The sequence below is a fragment of the Arabidopsis lyrata genome, assembly GCF_000004255.2.
Source record: "Arabidopsis lyrata subsp. lyrata unplaced genomic scaffold ARALYscaffold_4, whole genome shotgun sequence".
In the NCBI taxonomy this organism is placed as follows: domain Eukaryota; kingdom Viridiplantae; phylum Streptophyta; class Magnoliopsida; order Brassicales; family Brassicaceae; genus Arabidopsis; species Arabidopsis lyrata.
In genome coordinates, this window is record NW_003302552.1 from 12269022 (window position 1) to 12284251 (window position 15230).

The following is a 15230-nucleotide window of genomic DNA, read 5'->3' on the forward strand; positions in this document are numbered from 1 at the left end:
GTCATAGGAAAAAACAGTTGCATTCGTGCCCGCATCATCGAAGGAGCAAACCAAAGATATTGTTTTTTGATAATCAGTCCAAAAGGTGATCTGAGGTTTTTACCGCTTGGAAAATATTTCAACAAGTAGAAAACTATCCACCCATAAACGCAGCCCCGATATCCAAATCCGGTATTAACAAAACACTATAAGTAGCAATTAATCTACACTTCATCAACAAAAGAGGCTAACCAAATCTAATTTCAATCCCGTGGGAGATGGTTCATCTAGCTTCTTGCTCGGGAAATGGTGGTCAGAGGCTATCCGTAGATGCTTTCGTGCAGCCGGGTGCGGTTAAGCCTCTCTAGCGATTTCATTTTTGCATTAGTCTTCGGAGAAGTTGTAGACGGTCTTTTTTTGGAGGTTTTGAGGACGTGCCATTAGAAGAAAGGTTTGTATGTGGCAACGACGACGAGGTTTTGAGTTTTTTGGAGAATTGAGGCAATTACGCAAATGTTCGAGCTTTGCGGTTCGGAATCGGTGTTTCCTCTTCAGGCCTCTGCCGTTTGTTTCGCTTTGTTTTTTTATCGTGTTTTATCTTGTATTCGTAGTTCTTTTAGTCGTAGTTTTTGGTCTTTCTGCTTTCATTGTTTCCTCTGTATTTTCTGTTTCAAACTTGAAAACGGTATAAATACTTAACATTGGTACCAAAAAAAAAAAATCTAATTTCATCTAGGAAAAGCAATAATCTAAAACAACACTCGCTAAAACACAATAAAGAACCGCATAATTTACTTGGTGTTCTTCGCTTTCGCTCAAATCTAAAACAACACTTGGAAGTAAGAACCATTTCAAAAGTGTTTTAATGGAATTTTCTCGTTATAAATAAAACTGAACTGTAATATTGTGTGATTACATGTTCATTTTTATTTACATTGAGGTGACTATACTAAAATGGTGAAGATAAATATAATTAATATACAAAAATATATATATTGAACTACGATATCAATGTATCATTAAATAATATGATATAATTTACACAACATGGATCAATCATCTTGTTATTATACTAAAAACCAAAAATATTTTTTAATAAACACATTCACATTGTAAATGTATAACAATTTCGATACTTTTCTCACAAATATTTGGTAATAATATATTACTTAAATGTTAGTCAAATTACTTTTTGATATAATTATAATTTTTTACTAGCATGTTTTCTAATCATATTTTCTTATCAATTTATTATAATACAATAGAAGTTTTTAAAAATGAAAAACGAAAATCCTTTTAGTCATAATCTAAAATTGAAAAATAATCAAACTATACAAACAATAGAAATAAAATATTAATCTTATCTTATGGAATAAAATATTTCTTTCATTCTTTGGTTAATAATTTTTACAGTAAGAATTTTTCTGACATTCTATATTTACTAGTATTTTCATTATTTGGTATATATATACCAAATAAGGTTGAACCAATAGTATTGACTTAATGACTTGACACTCCAAAATATATTACTTCTCCTAGATCTTTATCTCTCTCAATCTTTTTTTTCTCTCTCCCTCTCCCACAATCACAAGATAGGTAAATTGATCCAAAAAGAGTCGTCTGAATGAAGAAATCCGTTGTTCATCTTGTGATTCTATGCCTCATTGTGTCATGTACCAATGGACAAACCAAACCTGTAAGAAGAAGTAACTCCAATGGATCCGAAGCTTGGGGATACGTCGAAGTTAGACCAAGTACGTTCTTTATCTCTAATTCTTCTACCAACTTTTTCAAGAAATCAATTGGTTTATGTTAGATATGACTAAATGGGTTTTGTTTTGACTCTTTTTTCTAAATCAAAATCGGAAAAATATAGAAGCACACATGTTTTGGTGGCATTATAAAAGTCCATATAGAGTTGAAGATCCTTCTACGCCATGGCCTATCATCCTCTGGCTTCAAGGTGGACCTGTAAGGTTTTATCTTCTTTTATTTGTCTTTTATACATTTGTTGTTTATTGATCATTAATGTTTTCAATTATTTGGTTTTGGTGAGAACAGGGAGCTTCAGGGGTTGGAATAGGGAATTTTCAGGAGGTTGGACCATTAGACACATTTCTCAAGCCCAGAAACTCAACTTGGTTGAAGAAGGCCGATCTCCTGTTTGTGGTATCTATTTTTTTTTTATTTCATTACCATCAATATTATTATTATTCTTTATCTATTTTAAAATATATAATTAATTACGGTTGCGTAGTTTATATTTTGATGAGTCTTTAAGACTCGTTTATGTTGAATTTAAATTTTGTTTTTTTTTTTTTAATAAAAGGATAGTCCAGTTGGGTCAGGTTATAGTTTCGTGGAGGGGAATCAAAAGGATTTGTATGTGAAAAGTGATGAAGAAGCAGCACAAGATTTGACCAAACTGTTGCAACAACTCTTCAACAAAAACCAGACTTTAAACCAAAGCCCTCTCTTCATTGTTGCTGAATCTTATGGTGGCAAAATCGCGGTTAAACTCGGTTTATTGGTTTTCGACGCGGTTCAATCTGGCAAATTAAAGCTTCAACTTGGAGGTAAAGGGATACTTTCTTTTTCTTCTCTTTTCTTCATTGAATAAAATGAAACTAATATAATGTAGACACATAATTCCATTATATATATTGAGTGAATAGGAGTTATTTTGGGAGATAGTTGGATATCCCCTGAAGATTTTGTGGTGAGTATTTTTCATCATTTTTTTTCACTTGTCACTTGTTAGAGTAATCTCATTTATTTGTGATTAAATGATATATTCATATGATTTTGATTAATTAATTGTTACAGTTTTCATGGGGACCTCTTCTTAAGTATGTCTCTAGGCTTGATGACAATGGCTTGGATCTCTCTACTAGGTCTTTCTTAATACAAAATCAATATTTCTAACTAATATATAATTAATTTACTTCTCTAATCTATTTATTACACTTTTTTTTTTGGAGCAGCTTAGCCGAGAAGATTAAAACACAAATTAAGAATGGTGAATACGTTGATGCCACACAAACATGGATGGACCTCGAAAACTTGATTAGTTCCAAATCCAATTCAGTCGTAAATTTTTTGTCCTCTTATTTTTTATCCATTAGTATTTACAATTATAAGGATTTGATGGTAAAGTGAATAATTTACATGTTGGTTTAATGTAGGATTTTTACAATTTTCTACTGGATACTGAAATGGACCCTGTCTCGCTTACGACGAGTTTAAAAATCAAAAAAGAAGAGAAAATAAAAAAGTATTCAAGATATTTAAATGATTTGAGAAGTTCAAGTGACGTAGAAGATGATGAAGGAGACCTTGGTAAGTTAATGAATGGTGTTATTAAGAAGAAGCTCAAGATTATTCCCAACGACCTCATGTAAGTAACTTTTTTTGATAAAAAATTTAATCGTAGTATCAAACTTAATATAGTCAATTTTAGTTGTTAAATGTGTTATTATGTGGTTTTTTTTTAAATCAACAGATTTTTTTTTTTTTTGTCAAAATTTTAAATCAACAGATGGGGAAACAATTCGAATGATGTGTTTGCAGCGATGGAGGCTGCTTTTATGAAACCTGTAATTGAAGACGTAATATTTCTTTATATATATATATATAAACTATTTAAATTAGTAAATTATCAAATGTATAAAAAGTTTCAATTATTTTGAAGGTTAGATTATGATATTTTAATAATAACTAAAATATTTTTATTTTTTTGGCAGGTCGATGAGCTTCTTGCCAAGGGGATAGATGTGACCATCTATAATGGACAAGTAAGACCATCATTATCTATAAAAAAATTATATTTGATTGATATGAAAGATGAGAAATCATTTGCATTGCAAGAAAAAAATTGTTAATTGAATATAAAATTTAAAGAATGAGATAAATTGACATGTGGTTATACGCAGCTTGATGTTATCTGTTCAACAAGTGGAACTGAAGCATGGGTTCACAAACTCAAGTAAGGCCAAACTACTTTTCTAATTTTAGTCATTACATCATCATCAAAATATAGTTATTTTGTTATGAAAATAGAATCCAAAAAATTACTGAATATAGGCACACTTATAAAAAAGTGAGGAATGACTAATCAATGATAATAAATAAATTAAAAAAATTAAAAAAATATTCCCTCGGTTTTATGTCATTCTACTATTTTCACACAAATTAAGAAAAATAAACAAATTTGTTTTCTACCCTTTATAAATATACTATATAATACATTCTCTCTAATTAATAAGCTAAAAAAATAGGGATGAAAAAGAGAATTAGTCTTAAAAACTGCATCGAAAACATAAAACGACATTATTTGTGAAACAAGATTAAAACCTTAAAACGACACTTTTTGTGAAAGGGAGAAAGTAATAATAATAGAGGGAATAATATTAAATAGCTTAAGAAATGTTGTTTGTATTAATTATAAAAAAATAGGTTGTTGGTATATAAATTTGTCATTTACATGATAATGATGATGATGATGTGCAAGGTGGGAGGGGCTAGAAGAATTCAAGAAAATGGAAAGGAGGCCATTATTCTGCGAAAGTGACAGAACAACAAGAGGCTTTACCAAATCATACAAAAATCTCCATTTTTATTGGATTCTTGGTGCTGGTCATTTTGTAAGTACATACACTCTCACTTTTTATCCTTTAGTAACTTCTCTTCATTCATATATATATAAATAAATTATTTTGCATAAGTCATAAATATTTCTTGCACAGCCATCACAAATATTGCATATATATACAGTGAAATATTGCATCGATATTTATTGAATAACGTGAGAGATACGTGATGAATCTATTAAACGAAAGCACAAGTCTCTTTTGTGTCTGTTTCATGCTTTTTTCTGCATTTTCTTTATATCAAAACAAATTGTCGACTGTCTCTTTAATACTTTAAAACACTGACTCAATCTTTATGATTTTTTCTTTTGTCAATTTTTTTTTTTTAACATCAATATTAAATAGCTATATATAGAATTCTCTTTTCCTTTACACGCAACATAATAAAAGAAAAATCAGACAGTGTGTGTGTGTTTTTTGATGGAGAATATGGTAAATAATTTGGAAAACTAATATGTTGAATATTTTGTTTGGAAAAAAAACAGGTACCAGTAGATGAGCCATGTGTTGCATTAAAAATGGTTGGAGAAATAACGAAGTCACCACAACTTTGACCCATTCTTTCTTCCAAACTTTCACATCACAATATGACTCCTTTCACATCTGATTGATTTTATAACTCAAAACGTTAAAAATTAATAAAAGAAGTCAACAGTGAAACTACCTACACATGCTTTTTTTTTATTTTTTTTTTCCTTTTATTTTTTTCCGGCAAATCAAATATATTGATATCAAAAAGTGTTTACAAGATACACAATCATTTCTAAACAACCGTTTACGTAAATACAGGAAATTATTACAATTTCGATGAAGGAGTGGAGAGTAACCATGCTATCTTTAGACTTATAGGCTAACAGATATAATCTGTTATGTCCCCCCTTCACACACTTTTTATTGGCTATCAGCTTATAGCTGAAACTCCAAAATGCCATTGGCACTACATTTTTTGAAACAGTGAAATTAAATGTCGTTGGAAATGATTCTGGAACTTGTTGTCTCATTGAAATCAAAGTACTTGATGGATCCAGCATAGACCTTCTATGTTCATCGGGATATATCCATTGTTTTCTCTCCCGCGGTTGTTGCCATAGTGAATGTTTCCATTGTAACCAATAAATATTTGAAAGTAAATCCAAGACGGGACACAAGTATATACCATGTTCAATAGCAAAACGTGGGCTCAGTAGTATCTCTTTCTCTTGTATCTTCCTTTTGTTAATACCAAAGAATTCTCTATACCAAAGAACAACGATAATGGCTGATTCTATGAAATGGCCTTTTGAATACGTTGCCTTTATGTGGTGAAGCTTCTCGGCAACAAGATCATGAACTTCAATAACATGTTGGTCGAAATTAGAGATAAAACTATAGTCTTCAATAGCCTGATTTGCTTTCTCTATGACTCCAATAATATGTTCTCTGAGATACTCATCATGAATTCTCCATTCTTTAATCCATATTGAAATTAACTTCAAAACTTCATCTTGGATATTTGGAGGCCATCGATGGATTGTGATCATCCAATCAACAAAAAGCCATAAGCCTCTCTGAATCACCAAATTCAACTCTTCCTGTGAGGATTGGGGAAGTGACACCGGTTCATCGAGTCTGCGATTAATCCTAGTTTTGAAGCCCAACAAAGTCTCCCTCAATCCAAAAGAAACAATCGGAGAAAGTAAAAAAATATCACCATCAATACTGAAACTTGTTGACGTCTTCGCGAGATGGAGAACTAAGATCTCAATCGTCAAAACAAACATAAAACGGCTTCCCTTGATTCTATCCGTACGGAGTCGTCGTATTCCACCATTTGCAAATCTGTAAATATGAACTCCTGGATCCCAAATCTGGGTTTGAAAGTTCTTTCTCAATTTGAAGAAATTAACATCATAGTCATGAATTCGACGATGATGAAGACGAAGATATTCAATATTGAGATAACAGAGGCCGCTTTGACGAAGCTTCAGCGGAAAGACACCACCACTAGTCCAAGACCATTGTCGGATTGTGGTCGGAAAGAAACTCTCGTGAGTGGAGAGAAAAACGATGAATTGGAAATCTACCACCGAACAAATTTCTTTGAGAATCATATGCCGATGTTATTATTTATCTATAGAATAAATTTAAAGTAAAGAAAAAAGGATGCAACAAAAATTAAAGCCGAGCTAGTTCAATTAATTTGGGAAATCCAAGTAAGAATCTAATATAACAAATATTTAAGATACTAATTAAGTAACTAAATGGAGGAAAAATTGTGTGTTACAATCTTGAAGAATATACAACTTCAGGAGGATCTTTTAAAGAAACACATAAGCAATGACAAGTAACTACTAAGAAGGGCCTATCCTCAAATTTACACCACTCAATACAAATGCAAAAGTAAGAACAGACAGGACAAGACCAGAGAATTACTTGATGTTGCTGAAGCTGCCAGAAGCTTCTAGTTGATCTACAGTGAAGCTGATTCGATCTTCTCGATAACTTCCAGCCGCGTTTTCCTTTTCCAACCTTTCATGGTGGCTACTAAATTCACCAGTCCAAGGACCTGTGCTTTTGTATATCCCTGCATATTTACAACCCATGTTTATACATTTTTCTCAACTCTTCTAGAAGTAAAATATAGGTTTGGTTTACGCAAGCCAGAGAGAAAAAGATTTGTTTGTTTACCGGATGAGCCCTTGCCCAGTGAACAAATTCCGTCTCTGGCAGATAGTACGCCTGCAAAGAGGAGTGATGATTTTGGTTTAAGCCGTAACAAATGTTTCTGTTTTTGAGTCTGCGCTTACATATGAGTTTCTGTTTTGCTTACCTTGATAAATGTTACGACTATCTTTAACTTTTCCTTCACATCTGTTTGCACAAAGTGCTGTAGCCCGTTTATTAGAACCTACAAGAAGATAGATTCAATATATCAATTGCAGCTGTGTTGTTTATTTGAAGTTTCTATATTAGTATTGGAATGTCTTTCAATGTTGATTGAAAAATTTATTACTCATGTATACAATTCCTGATCTCGCGTAGAAGAGAAGAACACTGGAAAAGATTGGGAAAAGTACCTGAAGATCTAATGACATGAGAACACGTCCTTCATCAGTACATCTTTTTATTCGAGATAAGCCTTCAACAAGTATCTCCGCAAATATTTCAATTCCATATTTCAGTAGGCGGTTTTGGACCTATATATGAAAAGAAGTTTAAAGTGGATACAGATTTGAGATTTCCATATAGTATGATAAGAAAACATTCTCAATCTGATATCTTAATCAAATTAAGTTGCATGCCGTTTGTCAGTTGACTGTTTATGCAGCAGAATTATGTTCAGTTTGATTGTGACACACAAAAACATAGAAAACCAACAATCTCAACAGGTGCCAACTACTAATAGAGGGCTCAGAAAAACAGTCGCCACTGATGTCCCAATCCAAAGATGCAAGTATTGATGTTTTCTGGCAATATTCTCAACTTCTGGAAATGATGAGGTCTTAGAGAAATTTACCTCCTGTGGAATGCCTCCATGAGCAAGCCTTGTTTTGTAGTGTTTGAATTCCCCGAGCATCAGATCAACATACCTGTTAGTTCAAAGAGGTTATTATATATAAGATAGCAGTGATGCAACCAATGGTCCAGCATGCCAGTACTGAATATCTAAAATCTGAATTCAGTAATGTGGCTTGCCAAGTATAGCTTTCTTTATACAACACGAGCAATATATATATAAACAAAAACAGTAAGTATATTGCATGATTCAGTTAGGGGTCATCCGGTAAACAAACCCATTATGCTCCATTCCAAGCTCCTTGATTTCCCATTTAGAATTAGCTATCCGGTCAACATATCTGTAAAATTAGTTGAAGCTGAATGAATATGCATACCCCCAGTTAGCGTACCAATTGAATTCACAGTATATACATTCAACGTAACAGTTTCAAAAATCCTGAGGTCAGTAAGAATAAGAACGAAGGCGCAAGGGAAGAGAGAGGTGCAATTTATCTAATAACTTCTTTCGAAAACACAAGCTCATAAGTAGATCGGCAATTTACCCATTAACATGCAGCAGTATCCTCGCAGTTGTCCTATGTAAGTGCTTTGTCAGATCAGGTACGGAACCAACCTGATGAATCATTCCTTTTAATGCAACTCCTTCAAATATATTGTATTTAAATAGTTCTTTTGTATATATAGGAGAAATTAGTTTAGGAAAGGAACACAATGAAAGTACTGATCATGTCCTGCATAATCCATTATTATTTAGAGGCAAAAGACTATTGGATGCTACAGAAGTCTTTGTATAATAAGATTGTATGCATGTTGTCAACAGCACAGCCAAGTAAGGCAATACATCCAACCAGACTTTCTCTTAAGGACTCAGAACTGAAAGAGGTGCATACCAGTTGATCAAAGAAGTCTTCAACCAGAGAGCCATTTCTTGACATTAACATTGATTGGAGATGAGCCTTTGATTTATGCAATACCCGAGCCACAAGAGATACTGTGTCCACAGCAGCACATCTTTCCTGCAAGTAAAGATGATAATCCTTTTATTCTACAACTTTGAGATGATAAGAAGAAAGTAAGGCAGCTGCTCTTCTTTTCTCACACAATATATCAAATACGCTAAATATAAATGATTCGATTATATTTAGAGTTACTAATGGACAGAAAAAAATATTAATTGTAGTTCAGATTGATGAAAACCTAGCCCTAGGTTATACCTTGAGACTAAAAGATACGCCTGATAAGTGACCAGAAGTATTTAAGGGACTTGCTGGAGTCACATCCGCAAGACTAACTGTGTTGGGAAAGGCAAGTGAAGAAGATGGTGATGATGAAAGGTGAGGTTTTATCCATTGCTCACACTCTTGTGATATCCGGGATAAGCAGCTTTTCAAACGAGCTGCATTTCAAAATATATCTTTGTTGAGCCTTAAAAGTCATAACACGACTCATACTGACATTGGTGGGGAGTAACATTACAAACAAAGAGGAGGATCAAAAGTAAAAGAATCAGTAACTCACGATTGAAAGAGTCGGCAACTCCTTTTCCACCTGAATTAGTATTTTCTTGACCAAATACTTGAAAAACGAAATAGAAAAAGACCCCAAACAATTGGCATATTCCCTAACAAAATTTCAAACAGGTGTAAGATAAACGTTAGAAAAGATAATGAGGAAGAATAGTACAGAAATATGCAGAATTCCAAGAATTAGATTGGTACCTTAAAGAATTCAACATTAACAATTTCTAGTTTCTGCATAAGCCTCGCGTACTTATCCATGGATCTTAGACATCAAAAACAATGAATGTAATTCCATGTCACACAGTGACTCGCAGAAAATATGTAACAGGAAGGCTGCATTATAAAACATTTACTAAACTGCATATTACCTTAGAAGACAAAGGGACGATCCTGTTTGAGCTGTCAAATCATCATTAGTATTGAAATATGAAGAAGAACTCCTTGATTGACTACGTGTAAAACTTCGTCTTGGAAGCTGACTATCCTCATCAATAAAGTCAGCAAGAAGGTCTTCGTTTTCATCTTCAGAAACAGGACTACCTCCGTTGATGTGGTTTTTGTCTGTTATCTTGGGATTCACAACATCATCGTGAATACTATCATTACCTTCATGATCTCCTCCATTGACCGAGGAGTAGTCTTGATCTTCTCTATAGTGAGTTAACTTTGCTGAGAAGGGGTTTCCACTTTTCAGCCAATATGAAAATCCACTCCTGTTGCCACTTGGATCAATTGAGTCATTTGACTTATTAGAGTGAGGGAATCTGGAAGAACCCGAGGCACTGCGGGAAGAAATAATTAGGGGAGCCCCATCCCCCACAAGACCAGCAAAATTAATAGCTTGCACAGTATCTGGTGACAGTTTCGTCCATGTCTCCTTCTCCAGGACCATTTTAAGCGCCTGTTAGGAAGAAAAACCAAACAAAAACTTTATCTTCATGTTATCATGTAGGAGAGGTGATGCATGAAATTAACTAGGTATGTGGTATTGGCAATGTTAGTCCAACAGGCATTGTGAAACTGAACTTACATGCATGCTTTGCCTATGAAATGCAGTGAAATAATTTTCGCATACACCCTTTAGCTTCTCCCTAAAATCAACAACTTCAAATCCACAGAAAGCTTCCCCAGCAAGGATAAAGATGCTCAGGTCTTCATAATTTTTTAGGAACTGATGTATACTTGTCGAAGAAGCACCTGGGGAAGAGAGCAAAACTGACACACGACTTGTTGTAAGTTGCCAAAGATTTCTGCGTCCTCTCTGAAGAGTTTCTGAAACAAAAGCTGCACTTTCTTTTCGTAGATAGTACCATGGCGACTCGCTACTTGATACTGTATCTCCAGAATTCCTAGACTCATCTATTGCAATATCAGACGCATGTTGCACTGAACTGGATGTTCCACTTCCATCAGACTCTTCAGCAGAAATGGTACAAGGAGGTATGCTTCCTGAAAAGAGACCACCATCCTGTGGGTTGCATGAACTTTCGGTCACTGAATCAACCTTTTGAGTTGTTGCAGGACTTGGTGAGATCAAACTTTCTACCTGTTCCAGTTCAGAAGCTTAGCCCTTAAAAACCATTAGAGATAATTTAAATAAATTGACATTGACAACATACAGAAAAAATCTAAAGGAAGTTGACAATGTATAAGATACCGAGCAATGAAGCCATCAAAGAGAAGATTTTAGGACCCATTATCCTTCAAGCCGACAGGGAATAAAACAAAGAAAAAAAAATTGTACTAAAATTAAAGAACATATCAAAATTATTGTACAATCAATTACCTGACATGGAGTACTTAGATAGAAAACCTCGTAATTTTATGTTAACTAGGAAATCAAGTAATAACCAAGACTTGCATACATGATGATATAAATTTTGACATAAATCCCTATCAATAAAGCTGGTATTCTTCGAGTTCTACACACCACCAAACTAAACAAGCACACAGAAAATTATAAACGTATGCTAAGATTTCCTCTAATTGCAGTGTTAAAGAGAAGTGTTTATACACTGAGTTTAGGTATAGTTTGGCTCAGACAATAGGTAAAAGGTTTGCACAGAGGTGTTTAAGACTATGAAATCTAAAAAATATTATAGCACTGAAATTAGAACCAGAGGCTGTTTCAAGAACCCTATCAAGTATCAAGGTAATAAGAAAATGTTAAATACAAACTAAAGCAGGGAATGGAACCTACCTTCTTTTCTGGCGTGAAACTCATTATCTCATGGTATGAATATATTAACTGAAAGAGCACAGCTAGTGTTCTCAAAAGACATTGCCTAAACTTGGATTCTGGTGTCTGAAGGCATAGATCGCTGTAGGTAAGTCTGAAATTAATTAAAAAAGAAAAAAACAAATTAGAAAGAATACTAGAATCCAAAGAAAAAGGGACCAGATATAAATACTAGATACTGTAATAGGTACCAGTAATAATAACTCAAGTGCATAGAGCATACCTACTATATTGGGTGGCAGCACTGTTATCCTACAAAAACAAATATATATACAGAATGGATCAACAATCTGATTGGTTTGATATGCTGACCTTAATAAACTCATTTCGTGCTCAGTATGATGAAGTAAAAACGCATTACCGCCTATGACAAAGATTGCATGCAGATTGAAATAAGATAAATCAGAACGTGTAAAAAACTTGTAGCCATCTTTACATTTGCAAAAAAAAAAGGAGTGATGTCATCTATTAAAAAATCAAACTTGTTAACCATTCAATATATCTATCTATATTAATGCTCAGATTTCAAATTTTCTACTTTCGTGTATCTGCTAGGATCAAAAGTGACATCTAAGCAACACAGAAAAGAGATTGCGGCTTGCACAAAAATAAAGGGGAAAAACTACGATTGCATCATACACCAGCAAGCTCAATACATTCAACCATCCAAGCATGCACGACTACATCCTACAGGAGCAACAAATGAATATTTAGCTCACATACCTCCCCAACAATGCTCTTTAGCACTGAGTGGGTTTCTGAGATAACTTCCTGCATAAAGAAGCTTTGTATCTTTTCTGCGAGACCAGAGACATCACCGATCAGTGCATAAGCGTCGAGGACCTAAAGGTATGAGCACATAAACAAGTTAAATCACTGAACAAAATGTCTAGTTCTCCACTAAACTGAAGGCCCACAATTCCATCCTTTTAATTTCAAAAGGAGAAAGCTATAGAGATGCATGAGAATGAGTTGGCTTACTAACCATTACATAACTATCTTCTTTGAATTCCTGGCAAACGCCCAACAAAAGTGAATCCAGCTTATGAAGAGTTCTTCCTAACCAAACCTTGAAAAGAGTATGAGAAGCTCAACCGACTGGCAATAGAAAATTATGAAGACAATGGTTGGTCATAAATAAGCCATAACTACCTCAACACCACGGGTCATCTCTTGGGCTGCTGAGAACTCAGATAGACTGTCAAGCAGCTGCAAATACTCAGATAGAACTTGAAATGCCTGCATAATAAATAAGGATTACATTCCCATCTCTTGTTAGTTCCATAACATAATATCACCATAATTCATATAAGAAAACCATGGAAGTAGACAACAAAGACGAAGGTAAACTACCAACCTTGCAATAGTTTCCTTCTTCAACAAGGTCTTCAAGAGTTGACTGCATTACTCTTGCATGGCGGAGGTCAGTTAGTATAGGAAGCATATCCTGCAAGTAGAATAATTAAACATTCATGCCTCTCTAATTACATGGTATCCAGAAGCAAAAAGGCATGCTAGAAAGAAAAAAATCTTCACAGTATGTTTAGATATATTAAAACAAAAAATTAGGCGAGAATACACATTAGATTGTATCTAAGAAAGTACTTGCGTATAGAAACATCCTGAAAGTATCTTCAGAGATTAAAACAAAATATATACAGAGTAATTTTCTACACAAAGTTCTTGAGCATATTGATGGGGGTTTCAGAAGGAAACTATAACTCATGAAATATTTCAAGAAAGCAGAATAAAGAAACAATCAGTGGAGCCTAGATGTCTGAAATAAAAAGAGAAGCCTACCAGAAGAGCTTGTTTCTTTTTGGAATGAGTGTGTACAATAAGATCTCTTGAAGCCTCATTCATAGAAGAGGTCAAATTTCGTCTTCCATTCTGGCAATAAATACACAAAATAGTCACACCAAGGTCAAACCAGTAACAGATAAAATAGAAAATGAAACCACTGTACTGTTCATAAAAATTTAGGTTAAAGAATATGAAACTCATACCTTGCAGATGACATTTGCAATCTTCAAATCTTTTTCCAATTCTCTTACCAAATTCATCCCCTTCACTGGCCAAAAGCAAATATTAATACTCACAAAACAAAACAAATATGGTCTTCTCAATCGATATCGATTTTCACAAGAGGAAAAAGACAAAGTTTTTTCAATTCAAGATACTTACCCATTACTTCATGATGCTCCATAACATGGTGTGACAGATTTTCCGCCACTCTATCCAGCTGTACCAACCTCAAGGTAGCCTAGACAGTAAACAAAACCTATCAAACTCACTAACTAAAACATTCATCACCATTCTTATACCTTTCACGATAGACGCATCAGTCAATATTCAATTCCTTGAGAGAAGTTACTAGTTAGTACCTGCTTCTCAAAATAAGCTAACTCACTTTCATCTTCCGGCACATTCTCCAAAATATGCCTTACCGGATCAAAATCCTACACAAAAACAAAACCAAAATGTCGCTAGTGGGCTTAGTGATAAAAAACGAAATCTTCCAATATCACAAACACTAAGATAAAGCAGACAAACACACACACACACCTCTTCATAAAATCCCTCTTCAAGCTCTTCAACTTGTTGAGGAAGAGGTCTATTTCCATAAATTGAGTTAAGCTCAGTAGCAGTAGAAGATATACTCAACCTCTGATCAGAAGGAAGTCCCGCCAAAGCACGAGCAACCGCAGCAGCTGCCGCAGCACGTGCCGGAATCTACACAAAAATCCCAATTCCTTAGAAGCTCCATTGATGTTAAAAATTGAACAAAACAAGTTAAAGTTGAGATTTTTATTACCTCAGGACGATCAGAGATAGATGGTGATGGTAAGAGACCAAGAGAAGTAGCGGATTTAACAGAGCTGAGGAATTTTTCACCAACCTTCGATAAATCCATGACACCAGTGCCTTGAGATAATAAGAAAGGAAGTAAGAAGAAAACCCTAGAGCTTTCGAATCCAGCACCAGAACCAAGTTCGTTTAGATCTCCACCGCCATTGAAGAGAAATGGATTACCCAAAACTGAACCGAATGGGAAGAGATTTGGCTGCATCTCTCATCTCTTCTTTATACCAGTAAGATCAATAATTGATCCATCCAATTTTCCAAAGGAGTAATCGATTTCACGATCGGAGAAAATGTCTGTGTTTTTTATTTTCCGGCGAGTCACAAATCGGATCGGGAAGAGATCTAGAAGAAGGAGACTTTTGTTGAGTCTTTTGATTTGTTTCGACAATGGTGTGTGTTTGATTAAAGCCACTTCTTCTTTTTACACTCTTCTTCCAAATTTTTTCTCTATAGTGTTAATGTTTATATTATATTCTTATT

At 34.2% G+C, this 15230-nt stretch overlaps 2 protein-coding genes across 4 annotated transcripts; one reads left to right on the plus strand and one right to left on the minus strand.

Annotated features, from left to right (window-relative positions):
• The first annotated feature begins 1471 nt into the window (after positions 1-1471).
• LOC9315198 (serine carboxypeptidase-like 51) lies at positions 1472-5295 on the plus strand. Of its 2 annotated transcripts, XM_021028141.1 has the most exons (13): positions 1472-1733; positions 1856-1950; positions 2041-2148; positions 2309-2555; positions 2655-2698; positions 2806-2873; positions 2964-3069; positions 3165-3376; positions 3518-3587; positions 3723-3773; positions 3912-3964; positions 4490-4622; positions 5114-5295. In XM_021028141.1, the coding sequence occupies exons 1-13, from the start codon at positions 1604-1606 to the stop codon at positions 5180-5182; spliced, it is 1386 nt and encodes a 461-aa protein (XP_020883800.1). In that variant the 5' UTR covers positions 1472-1603; the 3' UTR covers positions 5183-5295. The 2 variants fall into 2 exon arrangements, with proteins under 2 accessions (XP_020883800.1, XP_020883801.1); XM_021028142.1 differs by lacking the exon at positions 1472-1733 and having other exon boundaries at positions 1917-1950; positions 2319-2555; positions 5114-5291.
• Positions 5296-6823: 1528 nt separating this feature from the next.
• Positions 6824-15181, minus strand: LOC9315199 (syndetin). Of its 2 annotated transcripts, XM_021028120.1 has the most exons (25): positions 14701-15181; positions 14451-14618; positions 14270-14344; positions 14070-14148; positions 13892-13956; positions 13686-13775; positions 13243-13332; positions 13038-13124; positions 12871-12954; positions 12609-12728; positions 12109-12137; positions 11847-11979; positions 10677-11192; positions 10015-10547; positions 9845-9908; positions 9645-9747; positions 9341-9522; positions 9017-9142; positions 8669-8739; positions 8402-8464; positions 8125-8197; positions 7685-7804; positions 7438-7515; positions 7296-7346; positions 6824-7191 (listed from the first exon to the last, which is right to left on the minus strand). In XM_021028120.1, exons 1-25 carry the CDS (start codon positions 14953-14955, stop codon positions 7078-7080), a joined length of 3369 nt encoding a protein of 1122 aa, XP_020883779.1. In that variant the 5' UTR covers positions 14956-15181; the 3' UTR covers positions 6824-7077. The 2 variants fall into 2 exon arrangements, with proteins under 2 accessions (XP_020883779.1, XP_020883780.1); XM_021028121.1 differs by lacking the exons at positions 14270-14344; positions 14451-14618; positions 14701-15181 and having other exon boundaries at positions 6844-7191; positions 13892-13951.
• Positions 15182-15230: the final 49 nt, after the last annotated feature.

Excerpts from the sequence above, each read along its gene's own strand:
- LOC9315198 (XM_021028141.1), top strand. The coding sequence starts at position 1,604 with ATGAAGAAATCCGTTGTTCATCTTGTGATTCTATGCCTCATTGTGTCA. Across the intron at positions 1,734-1,855 it reads ATACGTCGAAGTTAGACCAA|AAGCACACATGTTTTGGTGG; the intron begins GTACGTTCTTTA and ends GGAAAAATATAG. Across the intron at positions 2,699-2,805 it reads TATCCCCTGAAGATTTTGTG|TTTTCATGGGGACCTCTTCT; the intron begins GTGAGTATTTTT and ends TAATTGTTACAG.
- LOC9315199 (XM_021028120.1), bottom strand. The coding sequence starts at position 14,955 with ATGCAGCCAAATCTCTTCCCATTCGGTTCAGTTTTGGGTAATCCATTT. Across the intron at positions 12,729-12,870 it reads AAGAAGATAGTTATGTAATG|GTCCTCGACGCTTATGCACT; the intron begins GTTAGTAAGCCA and ends TCATACCTTTAG. Across the intron at positions 9,909-10,014 it reads TCGTCCCTTTGTCTTCTAAG|ATCCATGGATAAGTACGCGA; the intron begins GTAATATGCAGT and ends TTGATGTCTAAG.